Genomic DNA, 23037 nt, shown 5'->3' on the forward strand with positions numbered 1-23037 from the left:
CATAGCACCCAGGCATCTCTGATTGGGGTTCCTTCTGGACGATTTCTCCGCTTGTGGCAGCCGCTCAGATTTGAACCATGTGCTCCAACCTTTCTGTTGCCTCTTGTTCAAAGATTGTCTGCAGACTTCTCTGTGATGGAGGCTTCCTGCCAGTGAGAAACCAGGACCACACTTTCCACCATAACTGAGTGTAGACAGGATGCACCTCACTGAACCACCTGGCCTGTCTGACTCCATATTATTAAAAACAGACTCAGATTTTTTTTATAAAAAATTTATTGAGATGATGCAATTATAGGCTTTTCTTTAAAAATTATTTGCAACTCACTGGCCCTGAGAAAAGGCATTTTTTTTTTTTTTTTTGTTTTTTTGTTACATTCATTTGATTCAGTCCCTTATAAACCCCACACCTCATAAAACAACAAGAGATTAGAAATTAAAAAAAAAATTCTAGATTCAGTCTGGTTTGCAGGTGGTTGCAGTCACAGAGAGAAATGGTGAAGTGTCCACTTGGCATGTGCGAAAGATTCAGGGAGTTGTTTAGTGTTGATGCAGATGAGGCCAAAAGAGTATCAGGTTAGTCTTCTGTGGTTTGCAGGGACCACTGTCACCACCCCCACCCCAGCTCACCCCCCACGGCTCCTTGGATCACTCCATTACTGCTCAGAAGAGGAAGGGGCTGAGTGGGTGAAAACTAGCACCGAATGCTTGGGCGAAGAAACTGCCCTTTGTTCTTTGTGTGTTTCCCCAAATTTTTATCTTCAGCTTCCTGGATGGGAATGGGTCAGATGGGGGGATAACTGGGGCTGGATCCCAGTCCTAATTCTGACCCTGGTGTGCCGTCTGCTCCTGGGACAAGTCACATGGCCTGATACTCAGATTTCCGTTCTTCAGAAGGAGAGCTAACGTTTCAAACGTGTTGGATCCTAGGCACTGAACGGTAGAGGTGATGGTTACCTAGGCATTTAGGTACATCCTGTCATGGCCTTTAAGTTTCTGCTAAATCTACATTCTCATCTGGACAAAGTATCAGTGTAGGAAGATAATGGAGCAGAGGGTTCTAAACATACTGTTGAAAGGAGAATAATCCATCAGTTGTTACTCCTCATTGCTCATGGGGACACGCCCACCCGCCAAAGGATTCGGAACATCCGAGATGTCCGAGATGTCATCTGTGGACAGAAAGATCTTAGAGATAACATTACTCCCCTGGAGCCAGTCCAGCCACTTGCCACTGCTTTCTTCTGATGGAAACGAGACACTCTGGCTACCTCAAGGTGTAGGGAAGAGAAGATGCTAGAGAATTTTGAGATCCAAGCGAGAGTGTCCGCCTTGGACCCCGCTGGTGGGTGAGGTTGCTCCCTTGCAGCACTGTTCTGCCTCTTCCTTTCCCAGTTTCTCATGCTGCAAGCCAAGAGCTCCCATGACGGCAGCAGGAAAAGGCCAACTATTCTGACCAGGAACATGCCCTTAATTTGGTCCCAGGTGAGATTTTTGTCGCCCCTAGTGTTGAAGTGAGACATTTCATGCTGGATAGATTCTGCAGAAAGAAGGTGAGCTCTCGGAGGGCAAGGATGGTGCCTGGCTCTTGGGACTGTGTCGAGCAGGTGCCCCACCCAAGTTGGCTAAGCTGAACCTGCAATCTTTCGGGTCTGCTGTGGACATGCTGTATCCCTGCTGTCAGCATCACTCAAAGATTCCCTCAAAGAACCAATGAGAAGAACCTCTGCCATTAAGGGAATGAACAGAAAACCAGTAACAGTAATATCTGGATGGACAATAAAGACTGGATTGGAGTTGACACCTTCTATTTCTCCCAGTGGCTGACAGTGCCAGCCTATGTCTTACAGATTCTTAGAGGATATTGCTTTAAATACAGAAACCCTGGGGGCAAAGGGGAATTTCCTCTGCACAATCCAACTGGTAGGATTCTTTGGACCACACGAGTCTGAGTCCTTACACCTGGGTGAACAGAGATTCTCTGATGTCACATCGCACAAAAAGCCTCAGTGATGATCCACCCGTTCTCTGCAGCCCTTCTACTCAGTGACTTCCCCAGGTATTTGGCTTAATCTCCCCATTTGAGAGCCAACATCAGTCACCTTCCAGGCTGGAAGGTTATCCCTGTGTGCTCCTGACACTCTTGAAAGACATCTGTAGTACGCTGGGTCTCATCCCCATTGGAGCAAACTGAGCCCAAACCCTTCCTTCATCAGGGGACCCTCGAGCCCACACTGGAGGTCCCTGACCTCACTTCAGGCCCAGCATTCTAGAAGGTGGACTGGGGGTGGGGGTGTGCGATGGTGGGAGGAGGCTGGCCACCTCCATGCATCTCTCTGTGGTCACATAAGAGGCAGGAGCATTTCCAGTGTCCTTGAACAACAGTCAGTCTGTTTGTCCCCTCCCACTCTCTGCTGGCTGGTGTCCTTGTCAGTAGGGGGTAGGGGACGGGAGGATCTCTCCTGCCTGTGTGCCTACAACCCCGGCCTGCCGGACTCCATCAGAAATGGCTGGAGGACATGCCTGGAGGTCTGCTGGCTTCATCTGCAAGCGCTGCTGACAGTGCAGACACGTACCCTGGGGAGCTGTGAGATGCTCGCCCAACAAAGAAGCAGCGGAGAGAAACCAGGAGGCGGTGCTGTGTAAGGCAGGTCTAACCTTTCCGAGTAAAAAAAGACTGTACTCCTAATATTGGATTCCGAGCCTGTATTGGAAGAGTTGATTTAAGTGGCTAGAAAAAAAAATCTAACAAGAGCTTTCTAAAAATATGTTATCATCAAAAGTACTAAGAGGTGGCACCTTCCTCATAAGATGTGACTGATCTTACTTTGAGGTGAAAAAGAGCCACACATGAGTCCATTTTGAAACACAGCAAGGGAAGAAGGAAAAAGGGAAAAAGTGAGGAATCTGAGGAATTTCCCGTCTGCCCAGGCTTGGCAAACACTGCTGACAACTGAGACGACACACTCCTGGATCCTCCTTCTCAAATGCCCTGTGTCACCAGGAAACTTTAAAAAAAATGCTAGGAATTGAGGGAAAAAAAACAAAAGTGAGGATATGAAACTGACAGCAAGATGACCTTTGGGATAGAGCTGAGAAGACCCTCTGTAACCTGCTCTGGGATAATCCACAATGCCACCAAGACTTGTCATCTAGTTTCTGGACCATAAGGCTTGTGTTGTCTTTTTTTTTGCTCTGCAGCACTTGCAAACTAATCCCATGATGCTGGGGCTTCCAGATAATCTGGACAGCCTTATGCTCTGGGGAACCACCAAGCCTCATGGTCCTCACAGCCGATCGGGGTGGCCTGCTGGACTCACATGTATCTTTCCGGAGGACAGCAGCATCTCTGGGGCCTTTGGCCTCCCTCTGGCAGGGAGCCAGATGCTGGGATGCGGGTTTGATTTTTGTGGTGCCAGCTGCAAAGCACCCAGACCATGTATTCCAATGTACAGGTGTGGAAAATTCCCAAGACTCTCCAAGAGGCTGAACTCTGCTCAAAGGGCATCTGGAGTTCAACAACCAGTGAGGAGGGAGGAGCGGGGGCCAGGAAGGAAAGGGAGCCAGAGAGAGAAGAGAGCTCTCCTTTTCACTTCATCTTTTGTAAGAGCATCTTTTTTTTTTTTTTTTTTCTTTTTCCCAGCCAAGACCCAACAGCAACAGGAACAAACCTGATCCATGTGGCAGGGTCAAGAGGGAACCTGAACCCTTTTGCAAATATTCTCTCTCCTGACCAGCTGGGCTTCTGCACTTTGTGAGATTTGCAAAAAATAGATATATATATATATAGATATATATATATAATAGATATGTATTTCCATAGGAAAACAGCCTCGGATGTCTTCCCCTATATGAATGATGAAAAGTCAAACTGCATGGTCTTTTAAAAAAAAAAGAACAAAAACACCATGAAACTAACAATAGGTGGAGGGGGAGAGGGAGGGATCACAGACAAGAGATTCTGATCGAGAAGGAACCATGAACGCGAGTTCCAGGCTGGTGCCCTCGGCCAGAACTCCAGCGCCGCCTTTGCTGAGTGGTTTGTCTAAGGTGCTCCGCAGGGTCTCTCGCGCTGGGCGAGAGGAGTGTTACTGCCACATCCGTGTCTCTTCCTTTCTGCTCCATCTTGCCCCATCCATCCTGGGGAGGGGGGGGTGCCCTTGGCTGCTGGCCCACTAAGCCGGGAACCACTTCCTTCAACATTCGTCTTCTTGGTATATTTGTTCATCCAGCTCCTGGGACTCAAGGTGCTCCAGACGGTCTGTTCGGCCACTCATGATTTCATCTGGGGTCTTCATAAACCTTTGGAAGAGGAAACGGTGGCATGAAGAGGTTACAGTTCCCTAAAGCTGTCTTCACCTTGAGCTTTTTAAAAAGAGGGGCCCGTCACCTTCACGTAGCTGGAGGTCTACTGACCCTAATCGTTAATGCTAACCTAGCATCTTCTAAGAAAAAGATACCCTGGGCTCTCACTGCTTGAAAGCTGGCAAAATAACTATAAAAAAGGCTGGGAGGATGGTGAAGAAGATGGAGCAGGCAGTGCATCCCTGCACGACCATCTGAAAGGACCCTGGGAGATATATACCCATCTCCATCCCAGACTATAAGCCCAAGTGATGGTATTCAAAACTTGAATCTAACTTGAAGGATACAATTAAAAGGTGGATGGAAAGCTTGGGTAACAGGGCCAGACAGTGGGGCTTTTGGAAATTAGAAAGGCCTAGAGAAAGATATTTTTCGGCATTATCACGGATGCATCCTAAATGCCAGCCATTCACTCCCTTTATTCTGTCTTCCTTGGCAGCTGGGTGCCTACAGCAAGCCTCATCTCAGTTGCTGGGTTCATTTGGAAGTAACGTCAGTGGTACATTGTGACCATGACCATGGTTCAGGAAGGGAGCCAGGGTGCAAACATTCCATCCTTACGGTAAGAAGGCCCTTTCCACAGCCTATACACCATTCCCTTCCCCTACTCTGCCTGGTACCATATGACCTGTCTTAGAACAGGCCTTTTCTGTCCTCACTCCACATTCAAAAGCCTATGACGGCTTGTCAAGGATTCACCCTTTGGCCTGCTCCTTGGGCCTCTCTGTCATCTCAACCCAGGAAACTCCTGTCTTCCACTGTTTACAAGTGTGAACTCTATTCCAGTCCAGCCAGTCTTTTTTTCTGATGCAAGTCACAGCTCATTGCTGACCTCTAAACCTTTAGCTTTGCCTTTGTTTGGAACCCTCTTGACTCCTTCCCCTGTCTGAGACCGACTCATTCTCTGAGCTGGGTCTCACCATCAAAGAGCTGAAAATCTTCAAGTGTCCCTACAATTTAACACTTTACTCAATTACATACTTGGTTCCATACTGAGAAGCCTTGGTTTTGGGGTGAGTCTGGTTCTCGACATTCATTTCCTCAAAAATGACTAATCCCTTGTCACAAATAGTGCTCTTCTTTCCTTCTGTCTTACTGAAATCACTACTGGAAACCTGTGAGCCTTCCACCTCTGCCTACTTTTCTTTTCTGCCCATTATTGCTCATCTTTTCAAGCAGGGTGATCTGTAGCATCCACAGCCTGTCTTCCACTTTTATCCTGTAGCTAAAACTTCTCCCTCGACATCTGAAGTTACTAATCATCCCCTCCAGGCTGAGTCCTCAGATGTGCTGTGTCTGACCCTATCTTTGGATGGCTCTTCCATATTAAGTTTCTGATACTTCCCACCAGGCTTGTCCAGAAACATTATCAAAAGCTTCCTGAGGTTATAAAACTGATATAAAATGTAACCCTCTAACTTTCTAGGAGCTTATGACCTACTTGTGGGGAGGAGTTCACATGTACAGCTATTAAAAATGTAAATCACGATGTGGCATAGGGCCAAGGGATCCCAAGAGATGATGGAAGAAGATATTTGGGTGTGTTTGAGCCATGGAAGGCGGCCCCATAAAGAGAAGTAGACTTGAGATGGATTTGGTGGTTTATGTTTAAAATGTTAAAGTGATTTACATTTCTGACACACGGAACCACATTAGTGTTGGAGGGCAGCTGGCAATGTGTATTAAGAATCTAGGTGGCAGGGGCATGGACCAGAGGTAGAGATTGCTGAATCTAGGTGTCAATTGTGAAGTCTAGACATCAGCCTCCACTGCCCGGGAAGCAATAATAATGTGTCTGCCTTGCTTTCATCTTCCAGGTCTCATGGGAGTACTTGCCATTGGTAGATTCTAACCTGGAACCTGGTGGTAAGAAATCTCAGGAAATGAGGTTTCCAGTCTTCTAGCCGCTGCAACACAGACTGGAGTAGGAACGGAGCCAGTGGACAGTCCAGCACAGGGGTGACTGGGATGGAGGAAGGCTCAGAGATAACTCTGGTGTAAAGGTTGGTTGCTTAAACAATGGTGATGCCACTGCTGATCTAATAGGAATTCTTAGGGTAGGCGGATATCCAGTATGGGAAGAAGGCTAGTCTTGAACATTTCATGTCTGAGATACTAATGTGATATTTAAGTGGATATCACTTCCAAGAAGCTCTTGAACATTAACCACTTACTGACCAGAGACTTACTCACACATCTTTTGTTACCTGAATGTTATTGATTGGAGTGTTTCAGTATTTCAATACCATAATAAATTCGATTCTGCAAAAATCCCCTAGTCAATAATGTGTTAAGATTTGGAATTCGAGGGAGATTTTATAGCTGCATGTAGAGACTTGACAGCCCCATCATGGAGGTGATAACTAAGCTATGTCATGGGATCCATTCATGCAGGAAACTAGTATAGAATGGGAGGAACAGAAGCCAAGGACTGAGTTTAGGGTGAAGGATGAAGGGAAGGCATCAGCAGAGCCAGAGGAAAGAGGGTTCTCTTTGCATTTTATTCTGTTTCCAGCTCTTGAAAAGCCTTCTCTGTTTCTTTGAAAGATCACAATTGTTTTTACTGCCCCTAAGTTGCCATGCCTTCCCAGCACTGACACCCAGGTTCTCTGCTCTTTCGGATAAGTAATTACCCCAGTGAGCTCGTGTGTTCATACACAGTGTCATTCAGTCTCTTTCTACCCCCAATCCACATCTCAAGCCCCATCTGTAACTCTCTTCCGTACCTGCCAAAACCCGGAACCTAAGGTCTGGGGCCCACCTTCTCCTCAGCTTCATGTGGTCTCAACGCATCAGTTACCACCAGTGTCAGAGGGCTATGTCTGCCTCTCCTGATTGGTCCCTTAGAGACCTTCTTTCTCCTCTTCTAACTGTATGTGATTTCCTGGGAATCACAATCTATGGCGGTAGGTTAAGTGGTTAGAACTCGTAAGCTGGGAGGAATTCTGGAAAGAGGAATGTCTAGTTCAGCGGCTTTCAGACATTTACAATGCATTGTCATAAATATATTTTACAGTATGACTCATCACACACGTGCTCACACGCACACCCGACTACCCCAGAAACACAATTTTCATGAAGCCACACTCTTAATTCATATGACACAGTCTGATATTTCCAACTTTATCCTTTCCTATTCAGTTCTGTTCTATTTCATTAAAAAAAAAAACAACCTAATTCATTAAATCTGTTTCATGACTCACTAACAGGTCATGACAAACACCAGCCCAGTGTTGGCAACTTGGACGTCTACGTTTCTTTAGTCCTTTTCTTTGCCATTAGCTCCTCTGATTGCTCCCTTTAACTATACTGGATATAAATGCCAGATAATACTGTTTGATCACTGCATTATTTTAAAGGTGAGTCAGACTGTGTTGATTTACTTTTGGCTTTCTTCTAGAACAGACATAAGCAAACAAAAAGTTTTTTTTCCCTTAGATTCTAACCAACCAGCAACCTGGTCTCCCGTGAGTAGCAGTGATGGCTTTGAGGATCAGACAAGCAGGTAGAGACCTCAACCGTCTCCCTCCTCCGTCTTATTTCGAGAAAACAATATCCTCCCAGAAGAAGGAAAGGAGAAAAAGGAAGTGCTACCTGAACAAAAGCCTTTGTCCCGGCTCCTTCCTGATAATGTTTAGTTTGTAGTAGTGGCGCAGGGCTCTGGACATTTTCTCATAGGTCATGTTTGTTCTGTTCTGTTTGTTCAGAGGAGGAAGAGAGAGAGAAAAAAAAAGCACAAAGACACAATGAAATGAACCTCAGAGACAGGCGCTGGAGGAGTTACTCACATCCAGCTCCACAGGGTGCTTCCGCGGCCCTGCCAGGCCCACCCCGGGCTTTGTCCCCCGAGTCCTTGGCCGAGGCCTCTCCTAAGGTGAGTCCAGCCAACAGAGCACATCCCGCCTAGGCCTCCCCGACTTCCTCTCCCAGGACAGCGCTCTGTTGTACCCGGAGAATTTCCTGCGGGTCCCCCTATCTGGGGTCATCCTTCACCTTCTGACCCACAGAGAATTTCTCTTCCTTTTGCCCTTTCTAAAAAAGAAAAAACAACACACAAAAAAGTGACCTTTCTCAAACTTGTGTTTCTCGTTTGTCATTTTAAGGAAGAGATTTTTTTTGTTTAAATTCCTGTTGTGGAAGCAAGAATACAGTGGTTCCGAGCCCTGGGGCAAGGGCACCCTGTGGGAGCTGAGGAGCGATTTTTCTCAGTGACTCACGGGATGGAGGGTGTCCATGGGGCCTGGCCATATTTGGTCATGGCCTCTGGCAGGTCCTCCTCAGCGGGCCCAGAGCACGGGCTGCCTGCCGTCCGGGAAACTGCAGCTGGGGCAGAGCTCGGCAGGGCCTCCCTGGGCCCTCCCCTCGGGCTGATCTGGAGTGGGGCCTTCATGGTGTCTTGTCAGCTCTGTCCCATGTCTATCTGCCTGTGGCGAGGCCTGGAACTTGGTGACTTTTTTTTTTAAGTAGGAATACTGATTTATCTCAATTTTTTTTTTTTTAAAACAGGGGAACTCTTTATTTTATTTTACTGTGATAAGAACACCAAACGTGAGATCTATCCTCTTAAAGTTTTAAGTGGGTGATACAGCACTTAATACAGTGTTAACTGTAGGTACACTATTGTACAACAGGCTCTAGAACTTGCTCATCTTGATTAATGCAAGCTTTCTGTCCAATAGGTGGTAACTCCCCATTTTCCCCCCTCTTCCCAACCCCTGGCAACACCAGTCCACTCCCGGCCTCGGTGAAATTTGTCTGCTTTAGATCTAACTTCATTTAAGTGAAATCAGGCAGTATTTGCCTTTCTGTGACTGGCTTATTTCACTCAGCATCCTGTCCTCAAGGTTCATCCACGTTGCCACATGCAGCCAAATCTTTTTTAAAGCGTAATACTACTCCATTGTGTGTATATAGCTCGATTTCGTTATCCATTCATCTATCCGTGATGATGTTTACCCACCTTTTACATCTATGTACTTTAATGATTTTTTTTAAACTATAAACGACTAAATCTTTAAAATTCGATTCCCTCTTCCCAAGCTGGAAAAACTGTGGGGCAGTCAGAATTCTCGCAGGGTTTGCTTTTCAGGGAGATGTTTTACAGTCAAGAAGATAAGCATTTTCCCTGTAGAACTGGGCTTTTGTGACCATGGGAGTGTCTAACAGAGTGGAACAGAAGCGACACCTCCCAGAGGCCCCTCGTGTGTTATAAAGTTCTGCATTGCATCCCTGGTCCCCAGTTCTGAACGCTGGCGTGGGCAGCAGCAGAGCCAGGCCACAGTGGGGGGAGGGTGATGGTTACTCATCATGAGGCCCATCAGACCAGGAGATGCTGAGTTAACTGCAGCCTGGCACGAGGAACACATGGAAAGGGGCATCTTTAATTACTTCCTTCCCCTTGCAACTGTCTTAATTGTTTGTCCAGTGAGGAATAAACTGAATAATTACAGGCCGACTTAGGAAGCAGAAGACAATTACCCTCCAACCCAGGGACAAAAACTGGATTTGGGCCCTAGTTTATGGAACAAATGTCTGATGCCCTTTTTACCTTATGGTTTCCCCACAGTCGAGCCAGTCCATTGGGATCCACTATCCGGAATATTTTGGATTCTTTGTCCTCCCATCGGATGAAGTTTTCGTACCGGCTGTCAGAAAGCAACTGATAGACGTAATCCCAAAGCAGTCTACAGTCTACAGAGGAAAAGGGCAAGAAAACACCGTTGACAAGGCTACTTGTAAGCATGAAGAGCAAGAATCAAGAAAATAATCGAGGAACTGCTTTTGCCTTCTTCGGATTGAGTCCAACCTCCTTGTTTTAGGAACTCCTTGGCAGTCCAGTGGTTAGGACTCTGTGCTTTCCCTGCCAAGGGCCAGGGTTCAATCCCGCAAGTGAAAACAAAAACAACAAAACTTTTACAGTGACGAGACCAAGGCACAAAGAGACCTGGGAGATGGCGACCTTTGACCTGTGGAGGCCTTCGAGAGCATCCTGGCCCAGACCCCCACTCCCTGCGAGCTCAGATGAGGACACAGGAACCCGGAAAGAGGAGAGGACTGGTCTACGGTCATGACCCACGATTTGAACTTGACTAGAGCCCGCAGGAGGGACAGAACAAGCTCTAAAGGGAAATGAATCGGTTCTGAAAAGGGGCTGAAGACAGGATGGCAGGTAAAGGGCAGAGAGTGCCCTTGTGTTCCGGAGAGGGCGGTGTGGTGTCAGTGATGGGGTGGAAGGTCCTTTGGTGGGGGGACAGTGAACAGATGGAGATGTGATGACTAAGGTTGGCTGTGGGAAAGGAAGACCCATGTGGTTTAAGAAAACAGCCACCTTAGAGCTACTTTGGAGGTTTTTAAAATAGTTTTATTATAATGGAATCAGGGTAGAAAGGAACCCAGGGCAAAAAAAAAAAAAAAAAAAATCTGTTTCTCCATGTGCAGAACAGATGTTGGATTGCTTGGTCAGGCAACACATCTTCCTTAGCACAGGCCAGGTGCTGGGCTAGGCCTTGCCTTTTGGCTACGGGTTGGCAAATTCCACGAGAAGAGGCAGACTGCACCTTGACCTTTCTCCAGTGCTTACTGGATTACTGCCAGATGGGACGTGGCCTGCTCCCCGGCACAGTCTTGACAGGGGGATGGGGACAGATGTGGACTATGCGGCTCTAGTTGGTGCAGGACCAGCCTCGGGATGAGGTGTGCACTGATGTTTTGGGGAGCACTGGCCAGCACGGCTGGTCGTAAATGAGTAAGTATTGGACACCGTGTGTGTGTTCTGCACGTTACCATGTTATTTCTGACCCTCACTTGGCGCGCCACCTCCTTCCTAATCCTCTTGTGCCCCCCCAGGTCAGTGGGATCTGAACTCTGGGGCTTCTGTACGGCCAGGAGGAACGTCTAATCTTGACTTGGGCTATCTCAGCGCCAACACATTCACCTCCCAGAGCACAAAACGCACCCTCCTCGGGCACACATTTATAGGAGGAATCGAGTCAGGTTGCATTGGGCAAGTTTTTTCAATCTCCCCTGAGGTTCCTCTGTTATGAAAGGGGAACGACAACACTGACTCTTTCCGAGACTGCTGTATGAGTGATGATGCGAGTGAAGAACACAGTGAGGAGTATCCCGATGACGGTGCGTGCTGGGTGCTGCTTGCAGGCACGGGGCCACGCATGCCTCCAGCCACTTGCTTCCGACCCTCAGGACAGCCGATGCAGCCAGCGCTGTCGCTATTCCTACTTCATGGCTGAGGAAGCTGGGGCTTAGAGGGTTTGGTCATTGGCTCAAAGGCACGGCTTATGACACAGGTCAGAGTTCCTGCTGAGAACTCTGTTCTCAGAGAAGTTGGCTCACAGGTGTCTATCAGTCAAGCTTTAGGACTTTTTCAAGCAAGATGAGTGTGTCCAGCCTTCCCTCTGAACAGCAGAAGGAACTGGCACACAGCGCAGCATCTTCCGGGAGGGAAAAGTGTGAAAGTGTTATAGTCGCTCGGTTGTGTCTGACTCTGTGACCCCATGGACTGTAGCCCGCCAGACCCCTCTGTCCATGGGGGTTCTCCAGGCAAGGATACTGGAGAGGTTGTCATTGCCTTCTCCAGGGGATCTTCCCCACCCATGGATTGAACTGGGTTTCCTCAATTGCAGGCGGATTCCTTGCCATCTGAGCCACCAGGGAAGTATCTTTCAGGCAGCAACGGGGAAACTTAAATTGGACATCCATTAAAATTAAAATGACCAGATGTATTTTTTTTTTAATCTATTTTTTCTTCAGTTACTTATGCTTTAAATGTCATATCTAAGAAATAGTTGCCTAATCCATGGTCAAAAATACTTCTGCCTATGTTTTCTTCTAAGAGTTTTACATTTTCAGTTATCTTTTTTGTTTTTTAAATTTGGGTGCATGGAGAGGCATGCGGAACTTCCCTGACCAGGGATCCAACATGAGCCCCCTGAGTGGAAGCATGGAGTCTTAACCACTGGACCGCCAAGAAGTCTGACCATACATCTTTAGTATCCCTTACTGTATCCTTTTTTCCCCTGATTGATCTATGTCTAAAATTTAATGTGGCGACTTCTCTGGCAGTCCAGTGGTTAAGACCCAGCCCCCTTCCACTGCAGGGAGTGCAGGTTCGTTCCCTGATCAGGAAACTAAGATCCCACATGGCTTGCAGCCAGAAACTCAAAACATAATACCGGAGCAATACTGTGTAACAAATCCAGTAAAGATTTTAAAAAATGGTGCACATTAAAAAAAAATTAAGTTGACATGTGGTTTCTTGTGTTTCACCAAAGGACCTGTGGTGTCCATCTTAGAGAATTTCTGGCGTTTGAACCCCTCGCTTACGAAAGCTGGCCAGCGATTCTGTTACCAACCCTGCCTGGCGCTGTACTTGTGGTTGCCAGAGGGGGGTGCTAAGGAGCAAAGCGACAGCAAGGGGACCAGTCCCAGCAAGAGGAAGTACCTTGGGAGGTGAGTGCCACGCTATCCCAGACTGAGAATAACCGAGCTCATTTTTAAGGCACTTGTAAGAGGGCAACTCCAAGAAAGTGGTGAAGCCGGCAGTGTTATTCTCCCTCTCCGCCACCTCCCCGTCTTATACCATTTTTATCATAGGTGAAAAAACAGAGAACTGAAGTGAAAGAGTGAAGTTGCTCAGTCGTGTCTGACTCTTTGTGATCCCATGGACTGTCGCCTACCAGGCTCTCCCATTCATGGGATTCTCCAGGCAAGAGTACTGGAGTGGGTTGCCATTTCCTTCTCCAATAGAGAACTGAATTGCAGTTTAATTGTCCAGTTTGTGTCTTACCGTCAAACAGCAGATGGGTTTTAATTTCCGACAACCTCTTCCAAGTGGAAGCCATCTGACAGAACCAAATATTATCACACAAAATGCCCTTCCACTAGGAGGAACAAAGGTGGTTTGTGAAGAGCTTCTTGTCCATGTTTCTTGACAGGGTTACAATCTTTTTTACCACCTAGAGGCTTGATGACACCTTTTGGATGCTTGTGGATGGGGGAATAAGATTCTCTAGAGTAAATCATTTTAATACAGTTTAATAATTTAAAAAAAGGCTGATTTGGTCATCTTTAGCAGTTTGATAGAGCTTTTTTTGCCCACATGAAGGTAAGTGATATATGGGCAGTCCTCTCAACCTTGAGAACTTCCTGGAGCTAAAATGTAAGATGAGTGTTGTCTTGACACCATCTGCTCAAGGATTTTCACTTTCATTGTTTCTGTTGCTTCTCTTTTACTGCCTTGTACATTCTATTTCTCATAAAATGGTGACGTGAGAACCAGACCATTTCTCAAAGTAATTGTTTAACCAGTTCTGGGTACCTACCACGCTGGGTTCTTCAGAGGCATCAAACTGGGAACTTCACATTGTAGATCATTTACTGAAAAAGGTCTAGAATGTGATCTGTGTTTGGTTGGTACCTGGAAGGCAGGGTTTCCCAGAGAACGGACTTTACCTCTTGAGTTGTAAGACCATTTGTAGCCTGCAAACTTTTCCCTTTCATAAACGTGAAAAGAGCCCCGAACAAGCTGCCAATTGATCATTTTAAATGACATTTAATCCAGCAAAGTCAACTTTAGCCGAGTAATAAAAACATGTTGACATTCAAGACACTGAATTACTCGGTCACTAACAGAGGTAGCAACAGGAATTTTGTGGCATAAAGCAGGTGTTCAAGCTCACAGTATAGGTGGCTTTTATAACACTATTGATTCTTTTGTTGCTTTAGTTAAAAATTATGCCAGATGATAAAAATAACTACCTGACCACACAACAGATTTAAAAAAAAAAAAAAAAAAACCAAACAATTGAAATCCAAAGCCCAATGAGTTATTTTTAAGACTTTAGTTAAATAAAAAGGCAGATTCTTTTTAGTTCCCTGGGTCCTCTGAAGGCTGTTGCCATGGCCCACCAGCTGTTTTTCAGTTTTGTTAAAATCCATCCATGTCTGCACAGATACAATGTTCTTTGGTCATTAATAAAAACGCTTAATACTACTATACAATAAAAAGCATCAGGCTTTAAAACAAAGGTTCATCACATTACAAAACACTTGACTATGCATGTGAAAAATAATCTTGTATCACAGAGTTCATTACTTTTAGGTGCATGTCTCTTAAACTAAAGGCCTTCCGTCTCAAGGCACGTGGGAATTTTAAACAAATGTGCATGATTTTGATTCTCTCTTCCACGGGAGGAAGCTTATAAAAGGGCTTAGCAGAGTGAAGTGTTATTTTCCAATTGCAGACAGAGAGTTCTCTTTCCTGCTGGGTGAGGTACCCTGGGTATCCACAGTTAAAAGGCATTGTCAAAAAGAAAAAAAAAAAACCTTTTCTGTGGTTAGGGAGAAATATTTTCCCTCCCACGCCTGTCTCTTACCAGAGACTCGTTGTACAAGCTTATTGAGCAGACACTGTGAAAAGATGGGCAGGTCACATATAACCAACATGGTTTCCAAAAAAAAAAAAAACCCAAAAACCATGCTAGACAAAACTGATGTTTAAAAAATCTGAGTGGGCAAGTCATTGACCAGGGAATGTTGAATGATGGTGGTTAATTTAAATTTCAGGAAAGCATCTAAGAAAGCAATTTTAGGTTGTCTTAACTGCCCAAATGGAATTTTAAATGAAGGTCTGTAAACTGGAGTTCTGTGGGTATAATCACCAACAAGGAGGGGCCTAGCGCCCCTGTCTCACTGCTTTCAAATCATTATGAAAAGCTAACCAATTTATTTCAGGTTCAGCAATAGGTAGGTAACACACAAAACAAAAAAGTTGCTTCTCTGCTTTATAGCAATGGTTGAAAACTAGGGGCAATCTTGCCTGCTGTGGGAGGCGGTGGGGGAGGCATTTAACAATGTCTGGGGACAATTTTGGTCATTATATCTGGGGCGAAGGATGCTGTGACAGAGGCCTGGGATGCTGCTAAAGATCTTATACAATATATAGCAAGTCCCCTATATACGAACGAGTTCCATTCCAAGAGTGCATTCATTTAAGTCCAACTCGTTCACAAGTCCAACAAAGTCTAGGTACCCAATTAACACAATCGGTTGTATAGTACTGTACTGTAAAAGGTTTATAATACTTTACACACAAACAGTACATAAAAAATATAAAAAACATTTTAAATATTACAGTATAGTACCTTGAAGGCTTCCCTGGTGGTGCAATGGTAAAGAATCTGCCTGCCAATGCAGGAGACATGGGTTTTGATCCCTGAGTCAGGAAGATCCCCTGGAGAGGGAAATGGCAACCCACTCCAGTATTCTTGCCTGAGAAATCCCAGGGACAGAAGAGACATGACTGAGTGACTCAGTACTCACACACAGTATCTTGAAAAGTACAGTAGTACCAGCTACATCACCGCTGCGTTTATGCTTGCTTCTGGACAACCCGGGCTTGAATAAAGATAGAGAGTACTACTGTACGAAGTACACAAGAGCACAACCACTTCAGAGAATACACACCAGCCATGTGAACTAACCTAAGTGATTAGACATGGGATCCCACGTTTGTATCTTTGAAAGCTTGCAACTTGGAAGGTTTGTATGTAGGGGACTTACTGTCATGCACAAAAGAATGCCATCCCCCCGCCAACAAAGGATTATGTAGCCGAAATATCGAGAGTGCCCAGCTTGAGAAACCCTGCTTACAGAAGCATGGGTTTTACACCATTGCAGGGGGGTGGCTGTCTCCTGCTATTTTTTTTTTCCTGCCTTGATTCTAGAAGCAGAAAGCTGACAAATCCAGTGCAGCCAACCCTGTGCTGATACGCAGAGGTGTGTTTACAGCCGGCAACTGCTTGTGCTCTGCTGTGGCGTAGGAAAACAGAAGCCTCATGTGCACAACAGCCAGCCAGGAGGGGGAGAAGCCGAGGCGGAGAACACAAATCTGTGCTTCCTGGCTCCACCGGAGCGGAGGGACCGCAGCTGCAAGCGCCGCTAAACCTTCTCACCTTTGGTGGCTGGAGGTGTGGAGTGAGGCTGGGAGAGGCAGCAATCTGCAATCACGCCTTATAGCTGAGATCAAGCCCCCAGACAGATCCCAGTAAGACCAGCCCCCTCTCCCTCAAATGTGGTGGCAGCCGGGGAATTTGCATCCAGGCACCACTGGGACTAGCTAGCGATGCTGTTCCAAAAATGCACGCCCTTAAAACAAACTCGAACCTCCAGTCTCCTCAAGCCCCTTCTCTTATTTCCTATCCCGTTACTGTGCTGGTACTGTGTCATCTTTTTAAAAAAGTCATCCTGAAACTTCCTTCTCTTTTAGGGCTGATTTCTTAGAGGTCCCAATGAAAAGAAAGCGCAGTGACTCAGCAAGAGTGTGTGAAGACAGGCCACTTGGGAGCCTCCTGTTGGGGTGGAGTCTGCCAAAGTCTCCAGGGGTCTCCTCAAAATACAGTGGGCAAAGCCTCGGGGGAGGTGAGCAGGAGGGAAGAAGTTAGTCTCCAAGGAACGTAGGGTTCTTTGAAGGTCTGCACGTCAGAGGCCAGCAGCACTTGGAACAAACGTCCAGACACAAGGCTTTGTTTGGGTCAAGGCCCCCACACTCACTCCGGTGGGCAGTGGTGCTGGCCGTACCCACTCCCCTCCCCTTGCTCGACCCTTGAGCAGAGCAGGGACACGAACACGTAGAAATTAACCTGTTTGTGCTAATATTTGGGTATCAGTATCTGCATTATTATGGACAAGGCAACTGGGCTTCAGCAATCCTAAGTACCTCAGCCTGGGAGCCAAAGGCTAGATCCTAATCGTGTTGATTCCAGACGTTATGTCCTTCCCCAGGAGCCCTCCGAGCAGCCGTGGATGAAGGCCCTGGGCCGGAAGCCAGAGAGGGCTCTGGGCCTGCAGAGGGTTACCTGCCTGAGACAGTGCGGGAGGACATGGCTCTCCAAGCCGGTACTAAATCCCCGAGTCCCCTTGGCTTACGAAGATAGCCCACGACCCTGTCCTTCTTTCAAAACACAGTATCTACAAAAGCGTGTGTGCATACTATCCCATCTTACCACAAAGGCTGCCCTCATCACTTTGATACAATCCATTAAGACTAAGCCTTTTAGGAGGACTTTCTCTCTGCAGGGCCGCTCCTGAAGCAATACAAGTCCATGTGCATCGTGACCCCTCCATCCAGCCCCGAGGATGAGCCCCCAGGTGCTGTCCCTGGAGTCCTGGGCTTATCTGGTGTCTGATTAGCTGATTAGAGGCTTCAGGGTTGAACGTCTGTGCTCACAGAGCTCATCCAGCCAATAAAACCAGATCAAAAGAGGACAGTGCTCTGTGACAAGTAAGCAATATGGGAGATTTGATGTCTCCTTGATGAGAAACCTTTTGTTTCTGTTAAAAATACAGCCTTGAGAGAGAATACATATAGTCTCAGATCCTTTGAGGATCTCAGGTTGCCAGGCCAGTATTATCAGAGGGTTGGAAGTAAAGTGCACAGGGCCTGGCGGTGGCGTGGGGAAAATTCTGTTTTATCTGCGTAGAATCAACTCACCAGTGAGATCCTCATAAACTATGAAGAAGCTCACGTTTGCAGAGAAAAGCGAGAGATGTCATCACTGACTCAATGAACATGTGTCTGAGCAAACTCAGGGAGATGGTGAACAGGGAAGTCTGGTGTGCTGCAGCTCATGGGGTCGCAGAGTCAGACACAACTGAACAGCAGCAGCAAAAGTTGTGAGGTAAGCATAAGACACGATATTCTCTATTTGGATGGTCCATGGACTTTGAACAACCAGCTCTGTACAGACTTCTATAGCCCCCACTTTTGTGGAGCAGATGAATGACTTTGAATGGATTATCAACCACATTGCCAATGAATCTTGCTTCCTTAGCTGACTTTTTGGATTAAGGCCAAGGAAGGGATAAGCAGACAGGAAGTCTGGTAACTCAGGTTTTAGTGGAATTGTAGAAGTTTAAGAAAGCCAAAATGACTTCAGTTTTTTCTTTTAAAACTGAGGTGTCTATGGTTAAAACCAAAGCGGGGAGCTAAGCTTGTTTGATGGCATAAAGAAAGAAGCACACTGTCTTCTGCCAGCGAAGACACATTTGGCATTTAGAGAAGCTTCACCCTATCACCGAGCAAAATGCCTGGCACAGAGAGAGACATGAGAATTTTGGAATGAGCGAATGATCTGAACTACACAGTTCAAGTAGGCAGCCCGACACTTTCTTTTCTTCAGCTGTATTTTACGTTAATGATGTTATTGTAAGTACGCTGGGCGGCTCAGCAATCAGCCTGCCATCAGGACTTATCTCCCTTCTTATATCACTTGCCATTGTTCCCTCCACAAGTCTTAGGCATGCCTCATTCTTTGAGGTGTAATTCCTGGAGAGCAATGACGGCATTTTCTGCCCCCCCAAATCCTCCGTTATACCTATGATTTCAAAGCAGACAGTGCCACAGAAAAGGGAGAGGCGGACTCTTTCTGTAAAAGGCCCACCAGTAAATATAATATTTCAGGCTTTGCGGGCCGTCCTGTGTCAGCTCTACCTCCTCAACCCCGCCAAAGCAGCCACAGACAATGCTAAGTGAATGGGTGTGGCCGTGTGCCAATAAAACTTGACTTACAAAAACAGGCGGTGGCTGACTTGGCCCATAAGGCCCGCGTTTCCAGTCCCTGGGCCTAAGGAAACAAATGCGCTGGAAAGAACACTGGGTGAAGCTCGAGGCTGAATGCTTGACGTGCCCGAAGCTCAGTTTCTCCATCTGGAAAAGACGCTTCTAGCTTTAAAGTCAATGAGTTGTAAGAATGATTTCCAATATTATACTGAAAACACAGCATCACCCTTGCTACCGTTCTTCAATTTATGGTGCTCACTGCCAGTACCAGTCTTTGGCTATGAAACACATCAGTGAGACGCAGGCCAGTAAAACTTTGGTGGGTAAGAAAATGCTAGAAGGTGACTGATGCTCTCATCTCCCCCAAGTAATCCTTTCCTGAAGAAAATAGAAAACAGCATAGAAAGAAGCAACTTGCTCAGCATGGCACATATCACTGGCTCTTCAGTTTGGAAAAAAAAAACAAAACCAAAAACCCAGCAGACAGAGATCTATGTGTACTCATAGCTGATTCACATTATTGTATGGCAGAAACCAAAGCAACATTGTAAAGCAATTAACCCCTAATTAAAGATAAATTAAAAAATAGAATCCAGGAATCTTCTCATTCTGTCCTATGTTAAACTCTCTCCCACAAATGCCAGCCATTCCAACTTGTTAAACTCAGTAACAGTCCTTCTTATTCTTTGAAAAATAAACACCACCTTTCAAAATAAGCTACATGATCTACTTCAATTGATCTAATTTGTGGTTTGTATTTAACTGCCAACTACCTCCTAGATGAATATTTACTGAATATTTTAGTTTTTCCACCAGGTAAATACCTAAGTAAACTATCACGACTTGTATGCAATCTCTTAAGTGTATGATGCGTCCCAATTTTGGAGAGATTAAAACATGAAAAAAACTGAATTGAAAAATCCATTTTTAACAAACCTGGATTCTGGAGTTTACATTTCTATGTGAAACCTAGAGCAAATATACTGGGGCTTATCTTGCTTTGGAGTTTTCTCCATCTGGAATGATCTCTTTTTCCTCTAATCTCTACTTGTTCATATTCTAAGCATTCATCTAAGCCCAGCCAAAAGCCAGCTCCCCCATGAAGGCCTCCTGACACCCCTACTCTGACCTCTTACAGCACTTAATTGGAGTCTCTGGAAGGTACCATGAGCTGCAGTTGTAGTAAACAGTCTTCAGCTCTTTCACAATAAAGATCGTGTCTTCAGGTGTACAGAACAGACTTTTGGACTCTGTGGGCGAAGGCGAGGGTGGGATGTTTCAAGAGAACAGCATCGAAACACGTATATTATCTAGGGTGAAACAGATCACCAGCCCAGGTTGGATGCATGAGACAAGTGCTCGGGCCTGGTGCACTGGGAAGACCCAGAGGAATCGGGTAGAGAGGGAGGTGGGAGGGGGGATCAGGATGGGGAACACATGTAAATCCATGGCTGATTCATGTCAATGTATGACAAAAACCACTACAATACTGTAAAGTAATTAGCCTCCAACTAATAAAAATAAGTGGAAAAAAAAAAAAAAGATCGTGTCTTACAATCTTCTCAAACACCCAACCCCCATGATCGCAGAGCAGCGCCATAAACACAGAAGGTGTCCAAAGGCATATCTCCAGGACTATCTGAGTGGACAAGACCTTTTCATCCACAGTCACAAGTACTGTTCTTACCCATATCCTCCAGCTGCAGTCTCTGTCAGTGTGACAGTAGCACCTTCAGTGCCTCTAGGCTCAGATGGCCAGTGCAAGTTCGATGCATGAAGCAGGGCACCCAAAGCTGGTGCTCTGGGACAACCCAGAGGGATGGGGTGGGGAGGGAGGTGTGTGTGTGGGGGGATTCAGGATGGGGGGACACATGTATACCTGTGGCCAATTCATGTTGATGTACAGCAAAAACCATCACAATATTGTAAAGTAATTATCTTCTAATTAAAATAAATAAATATTAAAAAAAAAGCATAAGGAGCTAAGTTTTCTCACCTAAAAGCTGCTTTATAGACATCTGAAGGGCTTTTATGACTGTTCAGTAATGAAAGGACTTTACACTGTACATAAGAATCACCCAATGAATTCGACTGTCAATAAAAGAACAAATTCCACAAGGATCTGAGTTGTCCGAGAAGATACCCAAATGGGGTGGAGAGACAGGGAGATCCCAAATGAAACAAAGGAGCCTGGAATTGTGATGGGTTCTATTCAGAGGGTCACAGGATTAAGACTAAATATTAGATCACAGATTTCCCTCTTTGTTTCACCCTTCAGAAACACTGCCTTTTGATTATATTAGCTAATCCTGGATTTGGTCAAATGACGGAATGCGGACATATGGAGATTATGAAATCTGGGAATATACCAACAGAGTAGAACAATTTTTAAGACAGCCATATTAAAAAATTTCTAGACCTACTAAACAAGGGAAAAACAACTCTAAGTCTAAACAGTTTAACTTGACACATGGGGCTCATCTCGGATTCCTAAGAGGTCTGTGGCAAACTCGGCATTTCAGGAGGAGGTGACAAGACAGATGGTGATTAGGAAGTGGGGGGGGTGGGTGCTAGCAAGGGCTGTCCTGTAACCACATCATCCAGCCGCTACGTGGCCTCTGCTTCTCTACACTCAAGTTTCCTCTATGGTTTCCCCTGTAAATGATGTCTTCCATATAAAATGAAAACAGCAATGATTAGCTCCTTTTGCAGAGCTGTCCTGAGGATTATAAACAAGTAGCAAGTACCCACAGAATGTTCAGAACTGTTGTACAGACCATGCAAGAAACAAGACAAACACAGAAGATACAGACAAGAAGGGAATGCCTGGAAAGCTCAAAACAGGTCATTTATATTATTCCCAGGAATACACTGACCCCATCCTCTTCCTCCAACTATCTGGGAAGCACACATGCTTTGCAGAATAAGCAAAGCTACGTTAACCCCTGTTCTTTCTTTTCACAGTTTTTTTTTTCTTTTTCCTCTCCATCATTAAAAAAACTTTACGTAAAGGTTGACAGAACAATAACGTAAATCTCTGTGGACCCAATATCCAGCCATATAGCCCTCGGGTCATAACTAACCTTATTTTACCCACAGAAGGAAATGGCAACCCACTCCAGTATTCCTGCCTGGGAAATCCCATAGACAGGAGCCTGGTGGGCTACGGTCCATGGGATCGCAAAGAGTTGGACATGACTTAGTGAACGAACCACCACAACTATGCATTCCTCACTCCCAGTCCTGTGGGATGGTTTTGAATCGCATCCCAAGCATAGACCATATCACTTTTCATAGTTTTTTTTTTTTCTTTTTGAAACATGTAAGTCATAACTCTTTGATTTTCTTGATTCAACATTCCTGATGTAACTTATTTATAGTGGTAAAATTGAGGTGATATCAGAGGTGCCTTTGGGGCCAGAGGAAAATTTAGAAATGAATGACTTCAATAAAAAAGAGACAGCGAGTCAAGACAGAGGTAAAGTAGCCTTAGGACCTGTGTTATCATGATGTTGTGAGTTCTGCTTTATCCTGTGGTTCAGCTGGATCTCAGTCCTACAGCATCAGCTCGAGGAGGAAGGAGAATGTCTCACGTTTCCCTGAACAGTCTGACCTCTCTCCTGCCTCCGCATCTCTCTTGCATTGTTGTTCTTTGGTTGCTACGTTGTCTGACTCTCTTCGACCCCCTGGACTGTAGCCCACCAGGCTCCTCTGTCCACGGGGTTTCCCACGCAAGAATACTGGAGTGGGTTGCCATTTTCTCCTCCCGGGGAATCTTCCTGACCTAGGGATCAAACCCACATCTCCTGTATCTCCAGCACTGTCAGGCAGATTCTTTACCACTGAGCCACCAGGGAAGCCGGTCCTCCCGTTACTGGACCCGTAACCACTGTCAACTTCGAGCTATCTTCCTTCCTCAATTCCTCCAGTCAAAATGCTCCTTATTGGGACTTTTCTGGTGGTCCAGTGGCTAAGATTCCACACTCCCAATACTGGGGGCCTGGGTTCCATCCCTGGTGGGGAGAACTAGATCGCACATGCCACAACTAAGAGTTTGCATTCCACAACTAAGATCCGGTGCAGTCAAATAAATAAAA

At 45.8% G+C, this 23037-nt stretch overlaps 1 protein-coding gene across 3 annotated transcripts in view; it reads right to left on the reverse strand.

The window, feature by feature from the left end:
- Nucleotides 1-255: 255 nt before the first annotated feature.
- ETV6 (ETS variant transcription factor 6) overlaps nucleotides 256-23037 on the reverse strand; it is a 278846-nt gene continuing 256064 nt past the window's right edge. For all 3 annotated transcript variants that reach the window (XM_065941197.1, XM_065941193.1, XM_065941205.1), the window contains exons 6-8: nucleotides 9914-10056; nucleotides 7960-8060; nucleotides 256-4302 (exon numbers count right to left, since the gene is read on the reverse strand). In XM_065941197.1, the coding sequence (XP_065797269.1) occupies nucleotides 4197-4302; nucleotides 7960-8060; nucleotides 9914-10056 (350 nt within the window). In that variant the 3' untranslated portion in view covers nucleotides 256-4196. The remainder of the gene's footprint in view (nucleotides 4303-7959; nucleotides 8061-9913; nucleotides 10057-23037) is intronic.

The sequence above is a fragment of the Muntiacus reevesi genome, chromosome 1, assembly GCF_963930625.1.
Source record: "Muntiacus reevesi chromosome 1, mMunRee1.1, whole genome shotgun sequence".
Taxonomy (NCBI): Eukaryota; Metazoa; Chordata; class Mammalia; order Artiodactyla; family Cervidae; genus Muntiacus; species Muntiacus reevesi.